This window comes from Rhineura floridana, chromosome 4 (assembly GCF_030035675.1).
Source record: "Rhineura floridana isolate rRhiFlo1 chromosome 4, rRhiFlo1.hap2, whole genome shotgun sequence".
Classification (NCBI taxonomy): Eukaryota; Metazoa; Chordata; class Lepidosauria; order Squamata; family Rhineuridae; genus Rhineura; species Rhineura floridana.
In genome coordinates, this window is record NC_084483.1 from 144344619 (window position 1) to 144362504 (window position 17886).

At 42.2% G+C, this 17886-nt stretch overlaps 1 protein-coding gene across 1 annotated transcript in view; it reads right to left on the bottom strand.

Annotated features, from left to right (window-relative positions):
- Window positions 1–720: 720 nt before the first annotated feature.
- The window catches only part of LOC133383624 (kinesin-like protein KIF28), a 40086-nt gene continuing 22920 nt past the window's right edge, over window positions 721–17886 (bottom strand). The window contains exons 15-23 of the mRNA XM_061624649.1: window positions 14573–14691; window positions 13490–13597; window positions 12878–13152; window positions 11017–11151; window positions 7257–7423; window positions 5754–5860; window positions 2571–2721; window positions 1421–1611; window positions 721–944 (exon numbers count right to left, since the gene is read on the bottom strand). Coding sequence (XP_061480633.1) covers window positions 774–944; window positions 1421–1611; window positions 2571–2721; window positions 5754–5860; window positions 7257–7423; window positions 11017–11151; window positions 12878–13152; window positions 13490–13597; window positions 14573–14691 — 1424 coding nt within the window. The 3' untranslated portion in view covers window positions 721–773. The remainder of the gene's footprint in view (window positions 945–1420; window positions 1612–2570; window positions 2722–5753; window positions 5861–7256; window positions 7424–11016; window positions 11152–12877; window positions 13153–13489; window positions 13598–14572; window positions 14692–17886) is intronic.

Genomic DNA, 17886 nt, shown 5'->3' on the forward strand with positions numbered 1-17886 from the left:
AGAGAAATGAGCAATACAATACTCTATGGAACTGTCACCCTCCTACCACAGGCACACTACCACACCTGAGATTAGTCAGAGCTAAGCCATCGCTTTTTCTCATCCTCTTCATTCTTACACAATAAGAAGCATGTTCTTATGCTCTCATGAACTATTACCTATTTTGTTACATTTATAACACCTTTTCTTCCATTATGGAACTAAAGGCACTTGTGGTTCCCAGGCTGTCACTGGGCAGATCAAGACCTGCTTAGCTTCATGGAGATGATGCCCTTGGGTGCCTTCAGATCATACCCAGGGACTAGATCATTCCCCTCATGCAACATGGACATTCCCCTGTGTCCAGGGTGGAATTGGTAAATATATGAATCGTCCCAAATCTGTAGTGATACATAAGATATGCTTAAGGACTGCTACATAGACCCTCCGTGGCGCAGAGTGGTAAGTGGCAGTAACGCAGCCGAAAGCTCTGCTCACAGCCGGAGTTCGATTCCAACGGAAGGAGGAAGTCAAATCTCTGGTAAAAGGGGTCGTGGTCCACTCAGCCTTCCATCCATCCGTGGTCGGTAAAATGAGTACCCGGCGTATGCTGGGGGGTAAAAGGTCAGGGAAGGAACTGGCAATCCCACCCCATATATACGGTCTGCCTAGTAAACGTCACAAGACGTCACCCTAAGAGTCTGAAAACGACTCGCACTATAAGTGCGGGGACACCTTTACCTTTTTAAGGACTGCTACAATTATGCTGAAGCACTACTGTTTTATTCAGTATACTACAATGACTTCATGACTTGCTGTAACCTAGTCTCTCGTTTCTTTTTCACTATTGAGGCAACATCATTTTTCAGTTTACTTATACTTGACTCAAGTTGATCTCCAAAATCTTTTAACATGTGTGATTGTCTCTCAGCAAAAAGTCGAAGTAGCTGTACATTATCTTCTTCCTGGGAATAAAATAAAAATAGAAGTTGCATTGTGAAAAAGGGATAGCTTACACCAAGCAGATGGGCAACTTGATTCAGCAAGGAGGAGCACAGCTGAACATTAACTCACAGTGCAAACCTACCCCCCCCCAAATATTAAGGCTTGAGCTGGTATGGTGGAAGTGAAGGTAGAGGAACATCCTATGTCCTTTCTTCAGCCTAATTTTTTTAAAATCATTTCCCTTCCATTGGAAACAAGGCACACATACCCTGAAATATAACACATTTACAAGTCAGGAAAAAGTTGATCAAAGACTTTATTACTTGGTTTCTAGGTTTGAGGAACATTTTGGCATCCATAGAGAAATAGAATTTTAGACAATAAAATGAAAGTAGTGAGGAAAGCTATGGTCCTAAGGATTATAATGATGATTTTTATGAACTCAGGAAAGAATCGACCTCCCTACCATCACCTCAAAGTTAGGTAAAATATATACCGGAGCTCTGTAGTGCTTTATTTTCAAGAACTGTCCTCTGATCATGTTCATATTCTGGTAGAAGGCTTTAAGGGCTTTAGCAAATTCAGCATCACAGCTCAACCGAGAATTGCACACTGGACGAGTATCTTTTGATGCTGATGGAGTCATGTTAGTAGCTTGGGTTTTTATACGGGATTTTAAGGTCTTACCTAAAACAAGAAGATGTGAGGATTAGTATTAACAGACAGGTTCTAGGAGAAACTCAGTGTACACATATGGGACCTGTAACACTGAATGTAGAGTAATCTGTTGTGGGTTCCAGTGAGATAGCCATGCCCTGTTCTAAGATACTGCATTCCCCTCCCTCACGTTGTTACACACAAACACATTTAGCATTGCATGGTCACTGAGCATGCTCAGTCCTAATAGGGCTATTTTTGAGGTCCTTAGAATTCTTTCCAAAGTTTTTGTACTTCTGCAAAAAGATCCTTTACAGTCTGGAGCACTGCCAACTACCTGTCCTGAGGTTCAATCAATAGATCCCATTTTCAATCATTTATATCAATCAGCATGTATAAATCAATCAAACATGAAACTTCCATCAAAAACCTGTTGGCTAACCCCCCCCCAAAAGTAAATAGGCATAGTTACAGATGCAATTCAATGGCCCTTGGGAGGGCATCCAAGAGGGCATAGGAGAGACTGAACGTCCCATTCCAATGTCAGGTGGACCCTAGACCCAACATTGGAGCTCTGATATCAGTAGATGCCCAAAAGGGGGAGGGTCAGAGGAATAGTTTGGGAAGGATCAGAAAATGGCTTGGATTTGAAAGGATCCAAAGCTGCCCCAGGCACCCAACATGCCCCCAAACTAAGGAGAGATTTAGACTAGCTCAGGAGCTGGTATAAATGTCTCTTTTGTATTTCCCTCCTATTAGAAACAATGAGAAGGATACAGTATTTCACACACAAAACCAAAACAAATGAAGGAATGCAAGAGTTCTCCAACCTCACTTCCACCCTGTTGGCAAGAGGCTGGCAGGGCTCAGGATATGGGTTTCAACAGCCTTCAGCTACCCCTCCCCCTTCAGGATTGCAGCCTAAGACCGTCAAAGAACATAAAGCAGAATAATTGCATTTTAAGTTTTAAACGGTGTGAGGTACTCACTTTGATGGGCTTCTGTCTCACATGCTTTCAGTTTATCCTTCAGGAGTACATTTTCTTCCCTTAGAACTCTGTTAATATCTCTGAGCAGTTCAGTCTCTTGCTCTAGCTTTAGTTGCTTTTGGTAAAATTCAGCAATCTGGTGCTCTGTGTCCTGAATTTTTTAAAAAAATTCTTATCATGAATTAGAATGTACATATGCAATAACTTATGCAGAAATGCTGTTGGGTTCATGGCACCTTAGGCCACATTCGCAAGACAATTTTGTGGCATAGCAGCTCATCATACTGTTGCAGAGACTCCTGTTGTCCTGTTTTACAAAGACAACCCCTGTTGCACTTGTCCCTGGTAAATCATGAGCTCTCTTTTTTTTGTCCCTAAGTTTGTTTTTGGAAGAATATTTTTTTCAAAAAAACCCTGTTAGTATGAGTTAGTATATCTGTCACTCTGGGTTTCAACACCTTCCCTAGACCTTTTTCCAGTCTCAAGGGGCAGAGGGGAAGAAATTCACGTTTGCTCTAATTAACATTCATGTAATGCACACATGTGGGTGTGATGCCCTCCCCTGGTTCTCCCTGTCAGGTTCCCACCTGCTTGTGGCTACTGCCTTTCACTAGGCACCACCAGGGATACCACCAGTCCGGACCGTCCTTTATATGGTTTCTCACTCCGCTCTAGCACAGATCTCACTAGATCCCCCTGCTAGGCAGCACCACCAGTCACGTCCTATAACCAATACTCCCAGAGACTTTGCCTGAGTCTCTCTCTAGCTGGTTACTTTTGTGACTGCGTGCTTATGCTGTTCCCAACCCCCTTGTATCTTTATAGATAACGCATACAACTCTGGGTTGCTCTGGATACTTGAATTGTTATTATTCCTCCCTTCACCGCTGCCACCATTAGATACTGTTTCTGTTCAGCCTTGGTAATTACCTTGCCCTCCCTTCTGGTATGTATATCCCCCAGCCAAGGATCAGGCCTTTGGTAAACCAAATAAGTATTTATTAAATATCAGAAATAACAAGATTAGTTTTAGAATGTTTCACAAGCGTATGGTTTCATCTATTCCTGTTTTGTACTTGACTTATTATTAATCAGAACTCCAACTCCCTCTTTCTCCACACTCCTGACCTCCACCCTCAAACACCTCTTTCTCCACACTCCCCACATCCACCCAGATTCAACTGTCATTCTTCCATTTATACTCCCAGCCATTCAAACGCTCAGCCAATCATCCAGCATTCTACTGCTCATGTACTCCCCCCTCCTCTTTCACTCCACTTACTATATGTCTTCTATATAAACAGCACTTACCATATTTACACTATAAGCAGGAACATCACAGTGGGCAAAAACCTTGTGCATTACTTCCCTTTCATTCCACTACATGAATAACTTACAAGATAGTAAAACAGGACAACCAGATCCATTACAAGATTAAACATTCTTAATTTTCTTAAAAATGTTATGGCCATTTTACTAACACACCCAGATTCAGAAATTCGTGCAGAATGTTGCTTAAGGTTCTTGTCTGCCTGCTGTTCAATGTACAAATAGTAGGAGGGTAGGGGCTAAGGTAGCAATACTTGGTGTAAGAAGTTGCATGTACAAAGGGGTGCTGCTTTTTCATATCTAATAGAGCTAAGACTCTTGTGCAGCCCAAGACCAAGGTTTATTGTGGCATAAGCTTTTGTGGAATAGCATTGCTTTCATCAGTTACATAAAAACATTATTGGTATGTGAGTGTGCGAATGGGCATAAGCATGTGTGCACACCAACACATACCCCTACACCTACAATGGTACAAGAAGCCATTGTCTCAATTCAGGTCTAAAAAAACCCCCTTTCTAGTGCAGCAAATGTATACTGGAGTCTCTTTGAAGTTTCTTTGTTGAAGGATATGAAGCTAGAAAAGGCTCCACACACCTTGAAATGATTGCAGCAAGCAACTGTTGCATAGTACATGCTAGGGAAAAAGCCCCCTCTCCTCAAGCCAATGTCACAATCTGACTAATTTCCCCCCAGCCACTATATATATTTTAAAAAGCAAGCATACATGATAATTTTGTGATTGTATCAAATTTGTTTTTGGTCATGATGGAAGAAGAAAAAGACTGTTATGAGATTGCAGAGCTCTTCTGCATATTCAAGTTTTTTTGGATTTTGGATTATGAGCAAAGTCTACCTTCCATTTAAATGATACATAACAGACATTTATCCCTGTCCGTTCTTTCTGAATTTTGTTTCCCCTATGACCTCTTATGCCATAACAAATTGTCAGTCTTTTGAACCAAATATAACAGAATTAAAGGCTAATTCTGGAAATTCCTTTTAAGACATCTCTCCAAATCTTTCTTATTTCAACATAATGATCAAGTACTGTATATGCGTACTTTGCATTTAGCTCCGCCATATTTTCCCTCTTCTTCCCCCCCCAGCTTTTAATGTTGCTAATAGATTGTAGGCCTATGGGTAGCATCATATCCAAGTTATCTTAGGGCAGCAATTTTAAGTGATTTATACCTTCCTCTTTCAAAAAGCCTTTTAAGTAGAGACCTTATCTCAGTCCGCATCTGTGTTGGAATTGTTTTTAAGATTTTTAAAAAGATTTTTTAAAGATGTTTTATAGACGTTTTTAGTGTTTTGTTGTTTGTTTGCCACCCTGGGTTCCTTCTGGGAGGAAGGGCGGGATATAAATTTTATAAATATTAATAATTGATGCCGATATCAGTCTTAGAGTGTATGTATGAACTGATGAGTTAATGTCTGTCCTACATGTTTCCTCAAACTATCACTACAACCCAAAAAAAACTGCTGAGGCTGCTGCTTCTCTGAGGGAATGTGTTGGAATATTGTACAGAGGCTCTCCAACCAGAGACTTGTAAACTCCTAGGATGAACTCTTCCTCCACCTAGAAAATACCTGAGAATTTACCCCAGAGGTTATTCCTTCAAGGAAACAAGTAAGTATTCTACTTCCCATTTAACATGTGCCGTTCCAGAACATCTGGAGGGGCCCAGCTTTGGGAAGGCCTACAACATGCAGGGGTGTAGTTTAATAGGCCAGCCACTCAGCACACTGCTTCTGTACTAAAAAGAAACCTGCCATATGAGCTATATGGAACTGGGCCGCTGCAGCTTGGTTTTGACCTTTGGTCTCATGCAAGAATACCAAACAGACACTTACCAGACCTGTGTGGCTCAGAACCTCAGCTTTAGGATTATCAATGATAATAGAGCCCTCACTTGTTACTGTCATGTCTTGTTGAGAAGAGTCCAGTTCTGCACATCCTTCTGCATTATTGGGAAGATACTGCACAGTTAGAGACCACATTATATATTCTGCATCCCTGCTCTATATCACAATCAATATTTAGGAAATTATAATTTTATACCAACTCTGATAAGGAAGCCATTAGTTGTACTTAAATAATTCGTTATGATAAACCCAGAATGCACTGGCGTGTTATTTCCAAGATCTTCAGAATTTCATTTAAAAGGTTTATAGAACAAGTTGCTAAAAGAGTGACATCAGTCCCCCTGAATTGCCCCTCTTCCACCCAAGCTGCTGATTATTGCTCCCCGGCCCCTCAAATTATACCTTGTTCTGCTGCTTCAGGTGTCTGTTGGCACCCCACTCCTGGCTGCCATGTGCCATTGTGATACTATATGTGCAAGGTATCCTAGGGAAACAAGGATGCTGGGTGTTGGTGCCAGCATCCCTGGGAGAAAACGTGCACTGAACTAGTGATTGCTCTGAGGGTGGAGTTAGGGTAAGATTGCCTAGCAATGTAATCAACTAAAAGTGCTTTAAAAACAAGGTAAGACAAAACCTTCTAACTCTGAAAAAGCAGAATTGACCAAGAGTTCAAAGTGCTTGGTGTTCTCAATATTTCAAAGTGTAAAGAAGGGGCAGAGAGATTTAAACTCGAGATCTATTATATAATAAAGAGTACTCAACTATGCAAGATGGTAGGTAGAGTAATCTTAAGATTACAGAATCAAGCAACACAGAATCAAGGTACAGTACTAAAACTCTCCAGAACCTTCTTGCAGCACCACAAAAGCTGACTGGAATTTGGTAAAGGAGGAGACGTTATTGAACCAGCTTCAGTTGGTAAGAGAGATGTCCTTTGTATTTTCTTTTCTTTGGGACAAACATGGCAACATCCTTCTGCAGCATTCTGTCACAGGAAAGTGACAACAGATATGGAATTCACAAGATGAAGCAGTAGAATTTGAGTAGGTTGTTGATGGCAGCTGGCTAAAACCTTGAGAACATTTCCACATCCTTACTCTCGCAGTTGTCCAATGGGCAGGAGAATGAAGAAATGTCAGGAATTGGGTAGAGAGGATGGAAATAGGGAGGAGGAGGAAACGAGCCAAGGTATGATGAAACAAACATAGGTTTGTTTGTCTCTGGGGCAGTTTGTGGTTCAATAAACTAAGATTTAACTGTGGTTTAACATGCCGTACAAACCAGGCAATTGAATCACTGCAAATTGGAGTAAGAAACCGCAGGCCAGAGGAACCATTAGTTTGACTCAGTATATGGTAGCTTTGTGTTTATGTTATCTTTCCAAGCAATATTATAAAACAATTTTGTTTCATTTTCAAGCTATGCGTTTAGATACAAAGCTTATCAAGGTACAGATAAAGCTTTATAAAAGATAAAAAATGAACAGCATACCTTGCAGTCCCCACAAGTCAACAATCAAAGCATTTTTCTGCAGATAGTTCAAAAAATCGTGGGACATATTAAGGGTTGAAAATCTGATTAGCTCTTCTATCTTTGGATTAACATTTTTCCAAACAGGCTTTGTGTATAATGAGCATGGGAGATCATAAACTTTGTATCTAAAAGTTTAAAATAAACAATAACCCAATCAGAGAGATCAACTACTTGAAACAACAAGTTCTGTTCCAACAGTGGAACAGAATATAGCAACATTTCAAAGTTAGATTTTTCTTCTGAGTTAAATTATCTTGCATACACATATACTATAAGTACAATCAAATTTCAGGAGATGGTTTCTTGATTTCTTTATGGCGTTCATTTTTTGGCCCAAAAGTACATGCTTCCCTCAAACAGCTGCCCTTGGGAGGAGGGACATGGGGGATGCCACCCCAATTTCAGTGATCATGGGTAGAGGGAGATATAGCTGTGGGGTGGAGATGAGCTACCATAGAAGATGAAGGCACAGCTGTGTGTGGCCCACAGGGGCCCCTGAAGGGCCCCTCATTAGGGTGGGGGAGTAGCGCTCCCCTTCCTTGATCGACGGCAGGGTCCCTGCTACAGATCACAGGGAGAGAGCTTCCAGGCTGCCCGCCTGTTTGCTCACTCCACCTTCCTCTGTCCTGTCTGCTGCTGCAGCAAGCACAGCAGCAGGATGCAGGAGAGAGGTAGGTGGAACAGGCAAGAGCCACGCACCCGGTATGTGTGCCTGGCTATGTGTGTACGTGTGGATGCTGGGGCCCAGGGCAGGCTGGGGCCCAAGGGCCTCGGCTTGCCTGGCGCCAGCCCTGAATAAAACCACACTCATCCATCATTTGATCATGGATGGGGGTGCCACTTTGGTGTGTATTACTGAGACCTTGGTGGGTGAGTTGGGAGGAGTTAATCTGACCCAGCTTTGCACACTTGGATACTCAGTGCAACACCAGCACAGGCTGCAAAGGCGGGGAGGGGTTGCTGTGGTCTACAGAACTTCCAAATTTGTCACCAGGAAACTACCTCTGTCTTGGAGCTGATGACCATGGAGCTGTCTCAAGTTGTCCCCAGCCCGACACATAGGGCACGGCACACCCTTGACTTGGGTTTTGCGCCAGATGAAGGAAGGAGTGTTCTGGAAATGGGGGGGGTTTGATGTCACCCCATTGTCATGCTCAGACCACTTCCTGGTAAAGTTTAGACTTATGGCTCCAATCCTCCCCTGCAGGGGTGGTGCACAGATTAAGATGGGCCACCTCTAGAGACTAGTGGAATCCACTGGACTCCTGAATGCCCTGCGGGAGTTTCCAGTAGATAGAGCAGGTGACCCTGTTGAAGCCCTTATCATGCTGTGGAACGACGAGATGCGTTGGGCTCTTAACACGGTTGCCTCTGATCACCCTCTCCCGCGCATTGTGGAGCCCTGTTTGCACCTTGGTAACCAGTGAACTAAGGGCAATGAATGACAGCTAGAGTGCAAGTGGTGAAAGACGTGTTGTGAGGCTGATTGGGCACGAGTAAAACATCATAACCATGCATACTGTGTGGTGGTGAGGGTGGGGAAGACGACCTCTTCTCTGCCACCACCGTTGGTAAGACAGCTGTGGCAGTTTCTAGACCAGAATGGCCTGACCGCTGTTGTCCATGCACTGGTAACCTCCAGGCTAGATTACTGTAGTGCACTCTATGTGGGTCTGTCCTTGAGGTTGGTCCGGAAGCTGCAGCTGGTGCAAAATGTGGCAACATGACTGCTCACTGGGGCAGGATGTTGCTAACATGTCACCCCACTGCTCAAAGAATTGCACTGGTTGCCCATTATCTACTGGGCCAAGTTCAAGATTCTAGTTTTGGTGTACAAAGCCCTATACAGTTTGGGACCAGGGTACCTGAAAGACCATCTTACCCCTTATATACCCAGTCGATCACTATGCTTTGTAATTAATAAACAAACAAACAAACAGGTAGTTCTCTAACACAGTGCTAACCCTGACTGCCTGAAATAAGTCTCACAATTTTGGTAGCATTAACTTCCAACTAAGCATGCTTAGAATGACAACCACTGGACACAATTTACTGAGAAGTTATCTTGAACAAGCTTCATTTAAATCAGGGATGGGGAACCTGTGGCCCTCCAAATGTTGTTGGACTACAACTCCCATTGTCCCTGACAATTGGCCATGCCGATGGGGACTGATGGGAATTCGGATCCAACAACTTCTGGAGGACAACAGTTCCCCATCCCGAACTTAAATTAATGGAAGCTGCACATGAATACTGTTGCAGAATAGAGAAATTAGGTATTTGAGCATCTGAGTGAGCATTGTGTATTTGAATCTTTGCTAAAGATTACATCTTCCCTGGAATTAGTTAGACAGAGACTTTAAGCTTTAAATAAGAAATAACTACTTTATTCTGGAAGTACATACTTGATAGGAAATAGTTCTACATCTAGCTAACTAGCTAAATTGGAGATGCAACCATTAAGCCTAGTGTTTGCCCTCATGCTTGGAGGAGAGGGAGAGACAAAGAAAAGATGTCTGCTCTCTCAAGAGAAAGAAGGAAGGAAGGAGACTGGAAGATGTAGTCAACATCGTAAGCATATCAGTCTAGCAGGAAGGGAGAGTCAGCAGGAGATCAAAGGATAGGTATTAGTCTAGCAATCAGGAGGTCTTCTCTCTATCTACCCTTTAACCCCATGCAGCCTCAACCCACTAGTTCGAGTTGAACCACATATTCCAACAAATACAGCTGTGCTCTTGCACTGCTTCATTAGCACTTTTTAAAACCACATTTTTGACAGAGTTAGCCAATATGATGCTCCCCAGATGTTATTGAACTCTAAAACCCATCATTCTTGATCATCCCGTATGTTGGCTGGGGCTGATGGGAGTTGGAGTCCAGCACCATTTAGACAGCATCACGTTGGCTACTCCTGGTTTATGGCAATGTGCAAAACTAGGAGTACAAACAAAGCGCAAACTGATCCTGCAACAGCCCATGGAGTTACTGTAGAGTAGGGATCTGCCAATTTTGGTTCTCTCAGTTTCTTGTGTTTTCCATTTTAAATTCAGTTCACATTCTGCAGCAATGTGCAATTTAAAAAATCCTCATGAATATTCTTTGTCATTTCAATGTGAGTATCTCCTAACACACACATTTTTGTATGCAGTTTTGACTAATGTACACATTTTTGCAAGCAATTTATCCCAATATAATACATTTTTGCATGTTGTTTTCATTAATATATTCATTTTTATGCACACCTTCCCCTAATATATGCATTTTTGTAAACATTGTCTGGTTCGAGAACTGCAATGCAAAATTCAGAGAAGTGAATTTCGATGGATGGTTATGTGGCAGTTCTCACATTGTTTCACAAAGCACATATTTGATAGATTCAGCTTTAAGTGCAAACTGAATCAAATTTTTCCCATATCCCTAGTGTGGAGATCATCACCATCTACTATTTATAAAGCTCATTTACTAAATTGGCAAGAACGGGAAAGACGCCAATATGATTAAGAATGGATTCAAGCACGTTTCTGCTGCTCTTCAAAACTACCATGTGGAAGCTTCCTATAAGTACCTTATCTCCCATGTTCATCAAGACACTCCCCCATCCCCATTTATTTAAAACAAATTCAGATACCCAACATTATGCAACAGATAATTCAGTTGTGAAATTGTTCTTCACTCTAAAGAGCCAAACTGAAAATATTTTGCAGGAAGTTAAAAGTACCCAATCTGAATTCCTCTTTGTGCCACTTCTTTTATCCATTTGACTCCAAGGCATTGTAAAATGTGAATTTGGAAATCAGTCCTTTTGCCCAGCAATTCCAAAGGATCAATGACCATATCATCCTCTTCAAAGGCTCTATTTAAAAGAGAGAGAGATGAAAATAGTAAGTAATGTGCAAGATGGTACTGACACTGATCTTATTTGGGTGCAACTCTAAGCCAGTTTTGGTGAACCTCTGGCTCGTGAGCCTAAATAAGGTCCAGCAGGGGTCCTAATTTGACCCATGAGGCCGTTTTCCCCAAACCACAGCCATCTGCCCCATGACTGATGTCATAGGTGCCATCAGATGTGGGGCAGGTAAAGATGTGCCTGCAAAGAAATAATTGGGAGCTTAAAGAGTGCTCCCAATTGTTTAATGGAAAGTGGTGCTTGCTGAGAGTCCCAATCAGCTGATTGATGCTGCCAGCAAGCCTCACTAGGAACAGCTACACTAGGAAGTTCCTATGCACCCAACCGGGTTTGCTCTCAGTCCCAATCAACTGATCAGTCCAAAGCCAGTTCAGAGTAGTAAACCATTGTTAAGTGTTACATCCAAACATAGTCACTATATAGCAAAGCAAGAAGATTTTTAAAGTCTCCAGCAAAGCCACAAGGTCAAGTAGGGGGAACTTGTGGCCCTTCAGATGTTGTTGGACCCCAGCTCCCATCAGCCCCAGACAGCATGGCCAATTGTTAGGCATGATGGGAGATGGAGTCCATCCTTGCATGAGCTTAAATGTTATATTGAATATGGCCCTGGTCTCTGGTGCTAGACAAACAAGGGCTTTGCTGGTGCTGGCCCTGTACTTATGGAATTTACTCTCCCTGCGTAGCCATTTGGCTCCATAATTATGAGAGGTTGGTTGATATGTTTGAGGTAGTGAATGATGGTAGTGGTAGCATGGACTAGATGGTGAATGGTTGTATTGTGCTATATTGGTTGTTATTTATATTATACTGCTTGTAATACTCTGACTTTTATATTGTGTTTATGTACATGTATATTGTTCATGTATTTGATATGGTTTTATTGTACCTTGTATTGTAAACCACTTTGAGATCTTTCAGATAGTGAGCAGTCTATAAATGGAAATATCACCACCATCATCATCATTATTAGTGTTTTTTTAAAAAGAATTTCAAGACAATTTTATTTCAATCTAGATTTTATTAATTGTCAAGCTGGATCAATTTCTACAGTTTAATGGGTGTATGTGTTTAAAATATTTTTAGTAGAAAAATATTTCTAATTTAGAATTGTGCACCACCTTGTGAGGGCTATTATGACCAGAAAGGTGGTTTAGAAATATTTATAAACCACTTAATAATACATTCATACCTAGACAGTCTTCCAATGTTCTTTATAATGCTTACCATTTTTATTCATAATCTTTAGAAGAATCAATAAGTAATATTTTGTCAAGTTTTGCCTCAAAGTATAGGCATGTTTTCTAGGCAGTGAGAGAAATGCATCCCTTCTGCTCCACCAGCTCCTCTGCCTGTCCTAATGCCGTCTCTGCTGTACAGTAAATAGGAAAGTGGGTAATGGGGCACATAGAGCAGTGGGGGAGAGAGGCACAGTAGCTGCATCTTCCTCTCATTGCCTTACAGCTTTTAAAGCTGGGGTGGCTAACCTGTAGCCCTATTATTGGGCTCCATCAGCCCTCACCAGCATAGCTAATTGCCAAGGATGATAGGAGTTGTAGCCCAGCATCTGAAGATCCACAGGTTAGCCATCCTCGGTTAAAAGGTATAGGCATAAGTTAAGCCCTGGTAGCCTTTCCTGAGTTCCGTTTATAACGGGGAACCAACAGATGCTCACCTCCCATTTGGAGAGCATGGCATTATATTGATAAGTATGATGGCTTCCTCCATTCCTTCAGAATTCAGGAGTTCTGTTTGTTCTTCAAGTTTCATGCAATAAGCCAGAGACTGGAGCCAGATATGAGCAGACCCCAAGTGGATTACTTCCACAGGGTCCCAGAACGGATCACTGGCTTTGTCAACCTGCACATCTTCTCCATCTAAAAAACGCTGATAAAGCTCTTCCATTAAAAACTTTCTGTTGATAAACTTAGGTTTTGACCAAATCCATACCTAGAGAAATGACGTTATATTAATTATTTGCATCATAAATTTAGTACTGTGAAAACAAAGTTGTATTTCCAAAAAGCTCAGTTGCATGCTGCATAAGGCTTAGAAAAAAATTCCAAGGGAAGAAAAAAAATACACTTGGCAGACAAAAGTTTGGGGCTTTGTTATCGGAACTGGCAACTCTCCATGTCAAAACTGAACCGGTAGTCATGAGACAGCAGCAGGGAGGGCTTTGGATGGGAGGGAAAGCCCCGGTAGTGCCAAAGAGAGCAGCTGGTGAAGCATGCACCATCATCTTCCTCAATACAAACCACCACCGTTAACGGCTGAGACTTTTTACCTGGTTAGTAACTTTGTGTGCCACTTGAACTATTGTCTCCTTTTGCAAGTCATAGCCTCTGGAGTCAGAAGAAGCCAGATTTTTCACTTTCAGTTCCAACTTTAGGTCCTGTTTTTTTAAAAAAAAATAATAGTTTTTTTCTGTAGCTGATTAGCATCCAATTCAGAAAGTTAAAACAGCAAATTTTCTCACAAATAGCACCATGAAGAACACCACCATGAAAAATGTCTCATGAATAGCACCAAGGATGCTATTTTGACTGGTATAAGAGGTTAGATGACACAAACAGTAGGGCATTAGACAAGTGTCAACAATGGGAAACAGTTAATAGCTAAAAAAAATAGTATCACTTTAAGTAAATTATACTAAATCACTGCATAGGTACTTAGGCAGATATCCTGCAAACAAGCTGTGAGATACAAAGTAGTTGTTATAGCTGCCTTCCCCTGTCTAATAGTTCCTTTTCTAGGAGACACAAAATCTGGAATGTTGATGTTTCAGATATTTTTGACATTTTTTCTCATACTTCCACTATCTCCTTCTCAAAAAACCCCAAAAGCATAGATCCTGCATCATGGGATAATTCTGCAATATTATCACATCTAGAACTATGCAAACTACATAGCTCATAATGGGAATACTGTTGTCCCATTCTGCTATACAGAAAGATGTAGTACCAGTGTGGGCTGAAGACCTAGAGTGTCTAAAGTCATCAAAGGCACTGAACAAGTTAATCCACCCCCTGAATCCACTCTCAGGTATTGTCATGCTATTAAATGTATCCCCTATGCTTTCTATAATTTAAGAGGCATTCATGTTAGGTTCTCTTTTTATTTCATCATGCAATATAGTACGGAGAATTAAGCTTGCAAACTTAATTCTCTATGCTATAGGAAGACTCTTTCCCCTGAATAAAACAAATTTGTTATTTCCTATAGATCCATGAGCAGGTCTCTCATTTGGATTCACAGAATTAACCAACAAGCTTAATCCATCACCATCTTACAGTACATGGACTATCAGGTCTGTCAAATGAAGAAGATGACTCTAGCCCGCATTAAACAATGGCACAGACAAATGTACCTTTCTCAGGTCCACACTCATCTGATTTGCTTCAGCAACCAAAGGCATTAACTTAATATAATCATGGAACACAGCGAGGACACTGGGATCTGGTTTGCCATCCTTCCTGTTTGCAGCACCTTGGAGAAAAGCACCTTATTATAAAATCTAGACAAGAGGAGCTTTCATGGTTATGGAGAACAAATGAATATATTATTGAAATGTATACTTTTCTTCTTTAAATATTGCCATGTACAGTCTATGTTACTCCAATGCCACATTTTGCAAACGTTTGTACATTTATATGTCATTTGTTTGAACAATCTGAGAAATAGTTAAGCTTCAGAATGATTAGATGCTTGGTCATTAAGGCCACCATTTGATTTAGTCACACATAGGGAATCTGTTTGTTTCAATTTCTCTCAGTTTCTGAGTTTTCCAGTCCTAAGTTCAGTTCTCTACATCAGGTTGCGATTTCTTCTTTTTAAGTCCTCATGCAAATTTATCAACATTTAATGGAAATTTGTCTTTAACCACACACATTTGTATGCAATTTTGCCTAATACACACATTTTTGCAAATAATGTAATTAATTTTTGTATATTTTCACTAATATATGCATTTTATGCCACTTTACCCTAGTATCTGCATTTGCATCCCAACATTAGGAAAATTGTGAATTTTGAAGATTGCTGTGTTTCAGTTTTATTGTTTCGGAAAGTGCAAATTAGGTAGATTTGCCTTTAAAAGTGAACTGAATCAAATTTCTTCTCCATTTGTAGTCACGCAAGCATGCATCTACTTGTGGATGAAGAATACTTTGGCAAAAAGTCCCGTACAACAATGCCTCGCAAACACAAGAGGCTATAGTGTGGATCCAGACAGACTGAGGCATGAGTCAGTGGGACAGAAAGATGGGTAGCCCATTGATAAGGCTAACTTATGCAATTAGGAAAGAATGTGCAAATGGCTTGATAAATGAAAGGGGGTATACTTTAAAATGCTGCAGTTCATATATTCCACCTGAGCCTGCACCATCCTGAAGCAGTGGAGAAATTCACTCGCTGTTCTCTCTTCCACCATACATCTCACATGATCCATTTGCTCATGGTTTGCATTATTTCCCCTCTCCCTTTTTCACTTTAGGGGCTGAGGGTGTTCATCCTCTGAGTGATGGTAGCACTCTCCTGGTAAATGTATGAGAGAACCAGTGCCAATGAATAGTAGCTGGAATATTGTAGGAGATAGTATGCCTCTGAGTACTAGTTGTTGGGAATCACAAACAGGGAAAGTGCTCTTGCGCTCATGTCCTACTTGTGGGCTTCCCATAGGCATCAGGTTGGCCACAGCAAGAAAAGGACGCTGGGCTAGAAGGGCTTCTGGTCTAATCCAGCAGGGGTCTTCTTATATTCTTACAAAGATGACCAGGGAGACAGAGATTCAAATCCCCATCACAGCTACAAAGCTCATTGAACCAGTCACCAGCACTCAGCCCAAATTATGTTCACAAGGTTGCTGGGAGGAAAAATGGGGGGTGGGTTTTGTACGTTACCATGAGCACCTTCAAAGAAAGATGGGAGAAAAATATCAGCAATAATATGAGGAAACTGCACATACTTGTTTTTGCTCATATTCCTCCCTTGTTACCTTTCCTTCTCCCATCCCTCTACCCTGTTTTTTCTCCCCATTGTCAAACTTTAAATTGCAAATTATTTTGGCAAAAGATCAGTCTTTCTTTTGGGGAGCGGTGAATGGGTGTTGGCTTATGTTATCCTGCAAAACATTATGACTGTGCTGTATTAGCAATTGTAAAAAATAATAATAGCACAAGGAACCACAGGACAGAAAGCTAGAGACACAGGAGTAGAGAAAGGAGGCAAAGAAGTCTGAGAGATGAGCTGCTGAACAACCAGTGGAGGCTCATAGCTCCAGTGCTAATGGGACAGGGAATCCACTCTGGGTTTTAGGCCAAACTTTTGAGAAGCTGTCAAGGTGCTGAATTACTAACATTAGAGCCATCCACTTTGAAGAATAGAAGGAGCAAGAAGGAAGAGCTACTAAAGCGATATTTCAATAAAGGACTACAAGCTCTGTTTCAAAGAAGAAGTTAACCGTTTCAATCCGGTTTTAGGCCTGGTTTTGGCACTGAAACAGCCTTGGTCGCCCTGTACGATGACCTCTGTCGGGAGAGGGACAGAGGGAGTGTGACTCTGTTGATTCTCCTTGATCTCTCAGCGGCGTTTGATACCATCGACCATGGTATCCTTCTGGGGAGACTCGCGGAGTTGGGAGTTGGAGGCACTGCTTGGCAGTGGTTCCGCTCCTACTTGGTGGATCGTCGCCAGAAGGTAGTACTTGGGGAACATTGCTCGACACCTTGGACTCTCCATTGTGGAGTCCCTCAGGGGTCGATTTTGTCCCCCATGCTTTTTAACATCTACATGCAGCCTCTGGGTGCCGTCGTCAGGAGTTTTGGAGTGCGTTGCCACCAGTACGCTGATGACACACAGCTCTGTTTCTCCTTTTCATCTTCTACAGGTGAGTCTGTGGATGTGCTGAATCATTGCCTGACCGCGATAATGGACTGGATGAGAGCTAATAAACTGAGACTCAATCCAGACAAGACTGAGACACTGTTGGTGAGTGCCTCCCCTGCCCAGATGGTGGATGTTCACCCTGTTCTAGATGGGGTCACACTCCCCTTGAAGGAACAGGTTCGTAGTCTGGGAGTTCTTTTCGATCCTTCCTTGTCTCTTGAGGAGCAAGTGGCCTCGGTGGCAAGGAATGCGTTCTACCACCTTCAGTTGGTAGCCCAGCTACGCCCCTATCTGGACAGGGATGACCTTGCCTCAGTTGTTCATGCTCTGGTAACTTCTAGGCTGGATTACTGTAATGCGCTCTACGTAGGGCTGCCCTTGAAGACAGTTCGGAAGCTTCAGCTAGTGCAAAACGCAGCAGCCAGACTGCTGACGAGGACCAGCCGGTCAGCACATATAACACCTGTTCTGGCCTGTTTGCACTGGCTACCTATTTGTTTCCGAGCCAGATTCAAGGTGCTGGTTTTGACCTATAAAGCCTTACACGGCGTGGGACCGCAATATCTTGTGGAACGCCTCTCCCGCTATGAACCTACCCGGTCACCTCGCTCAGCATCTAAGGCCCTCCTCTGGGTACCAACCCATCGAGAACCCCGGAGGACAGTTACTCGATCTAGGGCCTTTTCTGTATTGGCCCCCGAACTGTGGAACAGCCTCCCCGAAGAAGTACGCCTGGCGCCTACGCTTCTATCTTTTCGGCGCCAGGTTAAGACCTGGCTATGCTCCCAGGCATTTTAA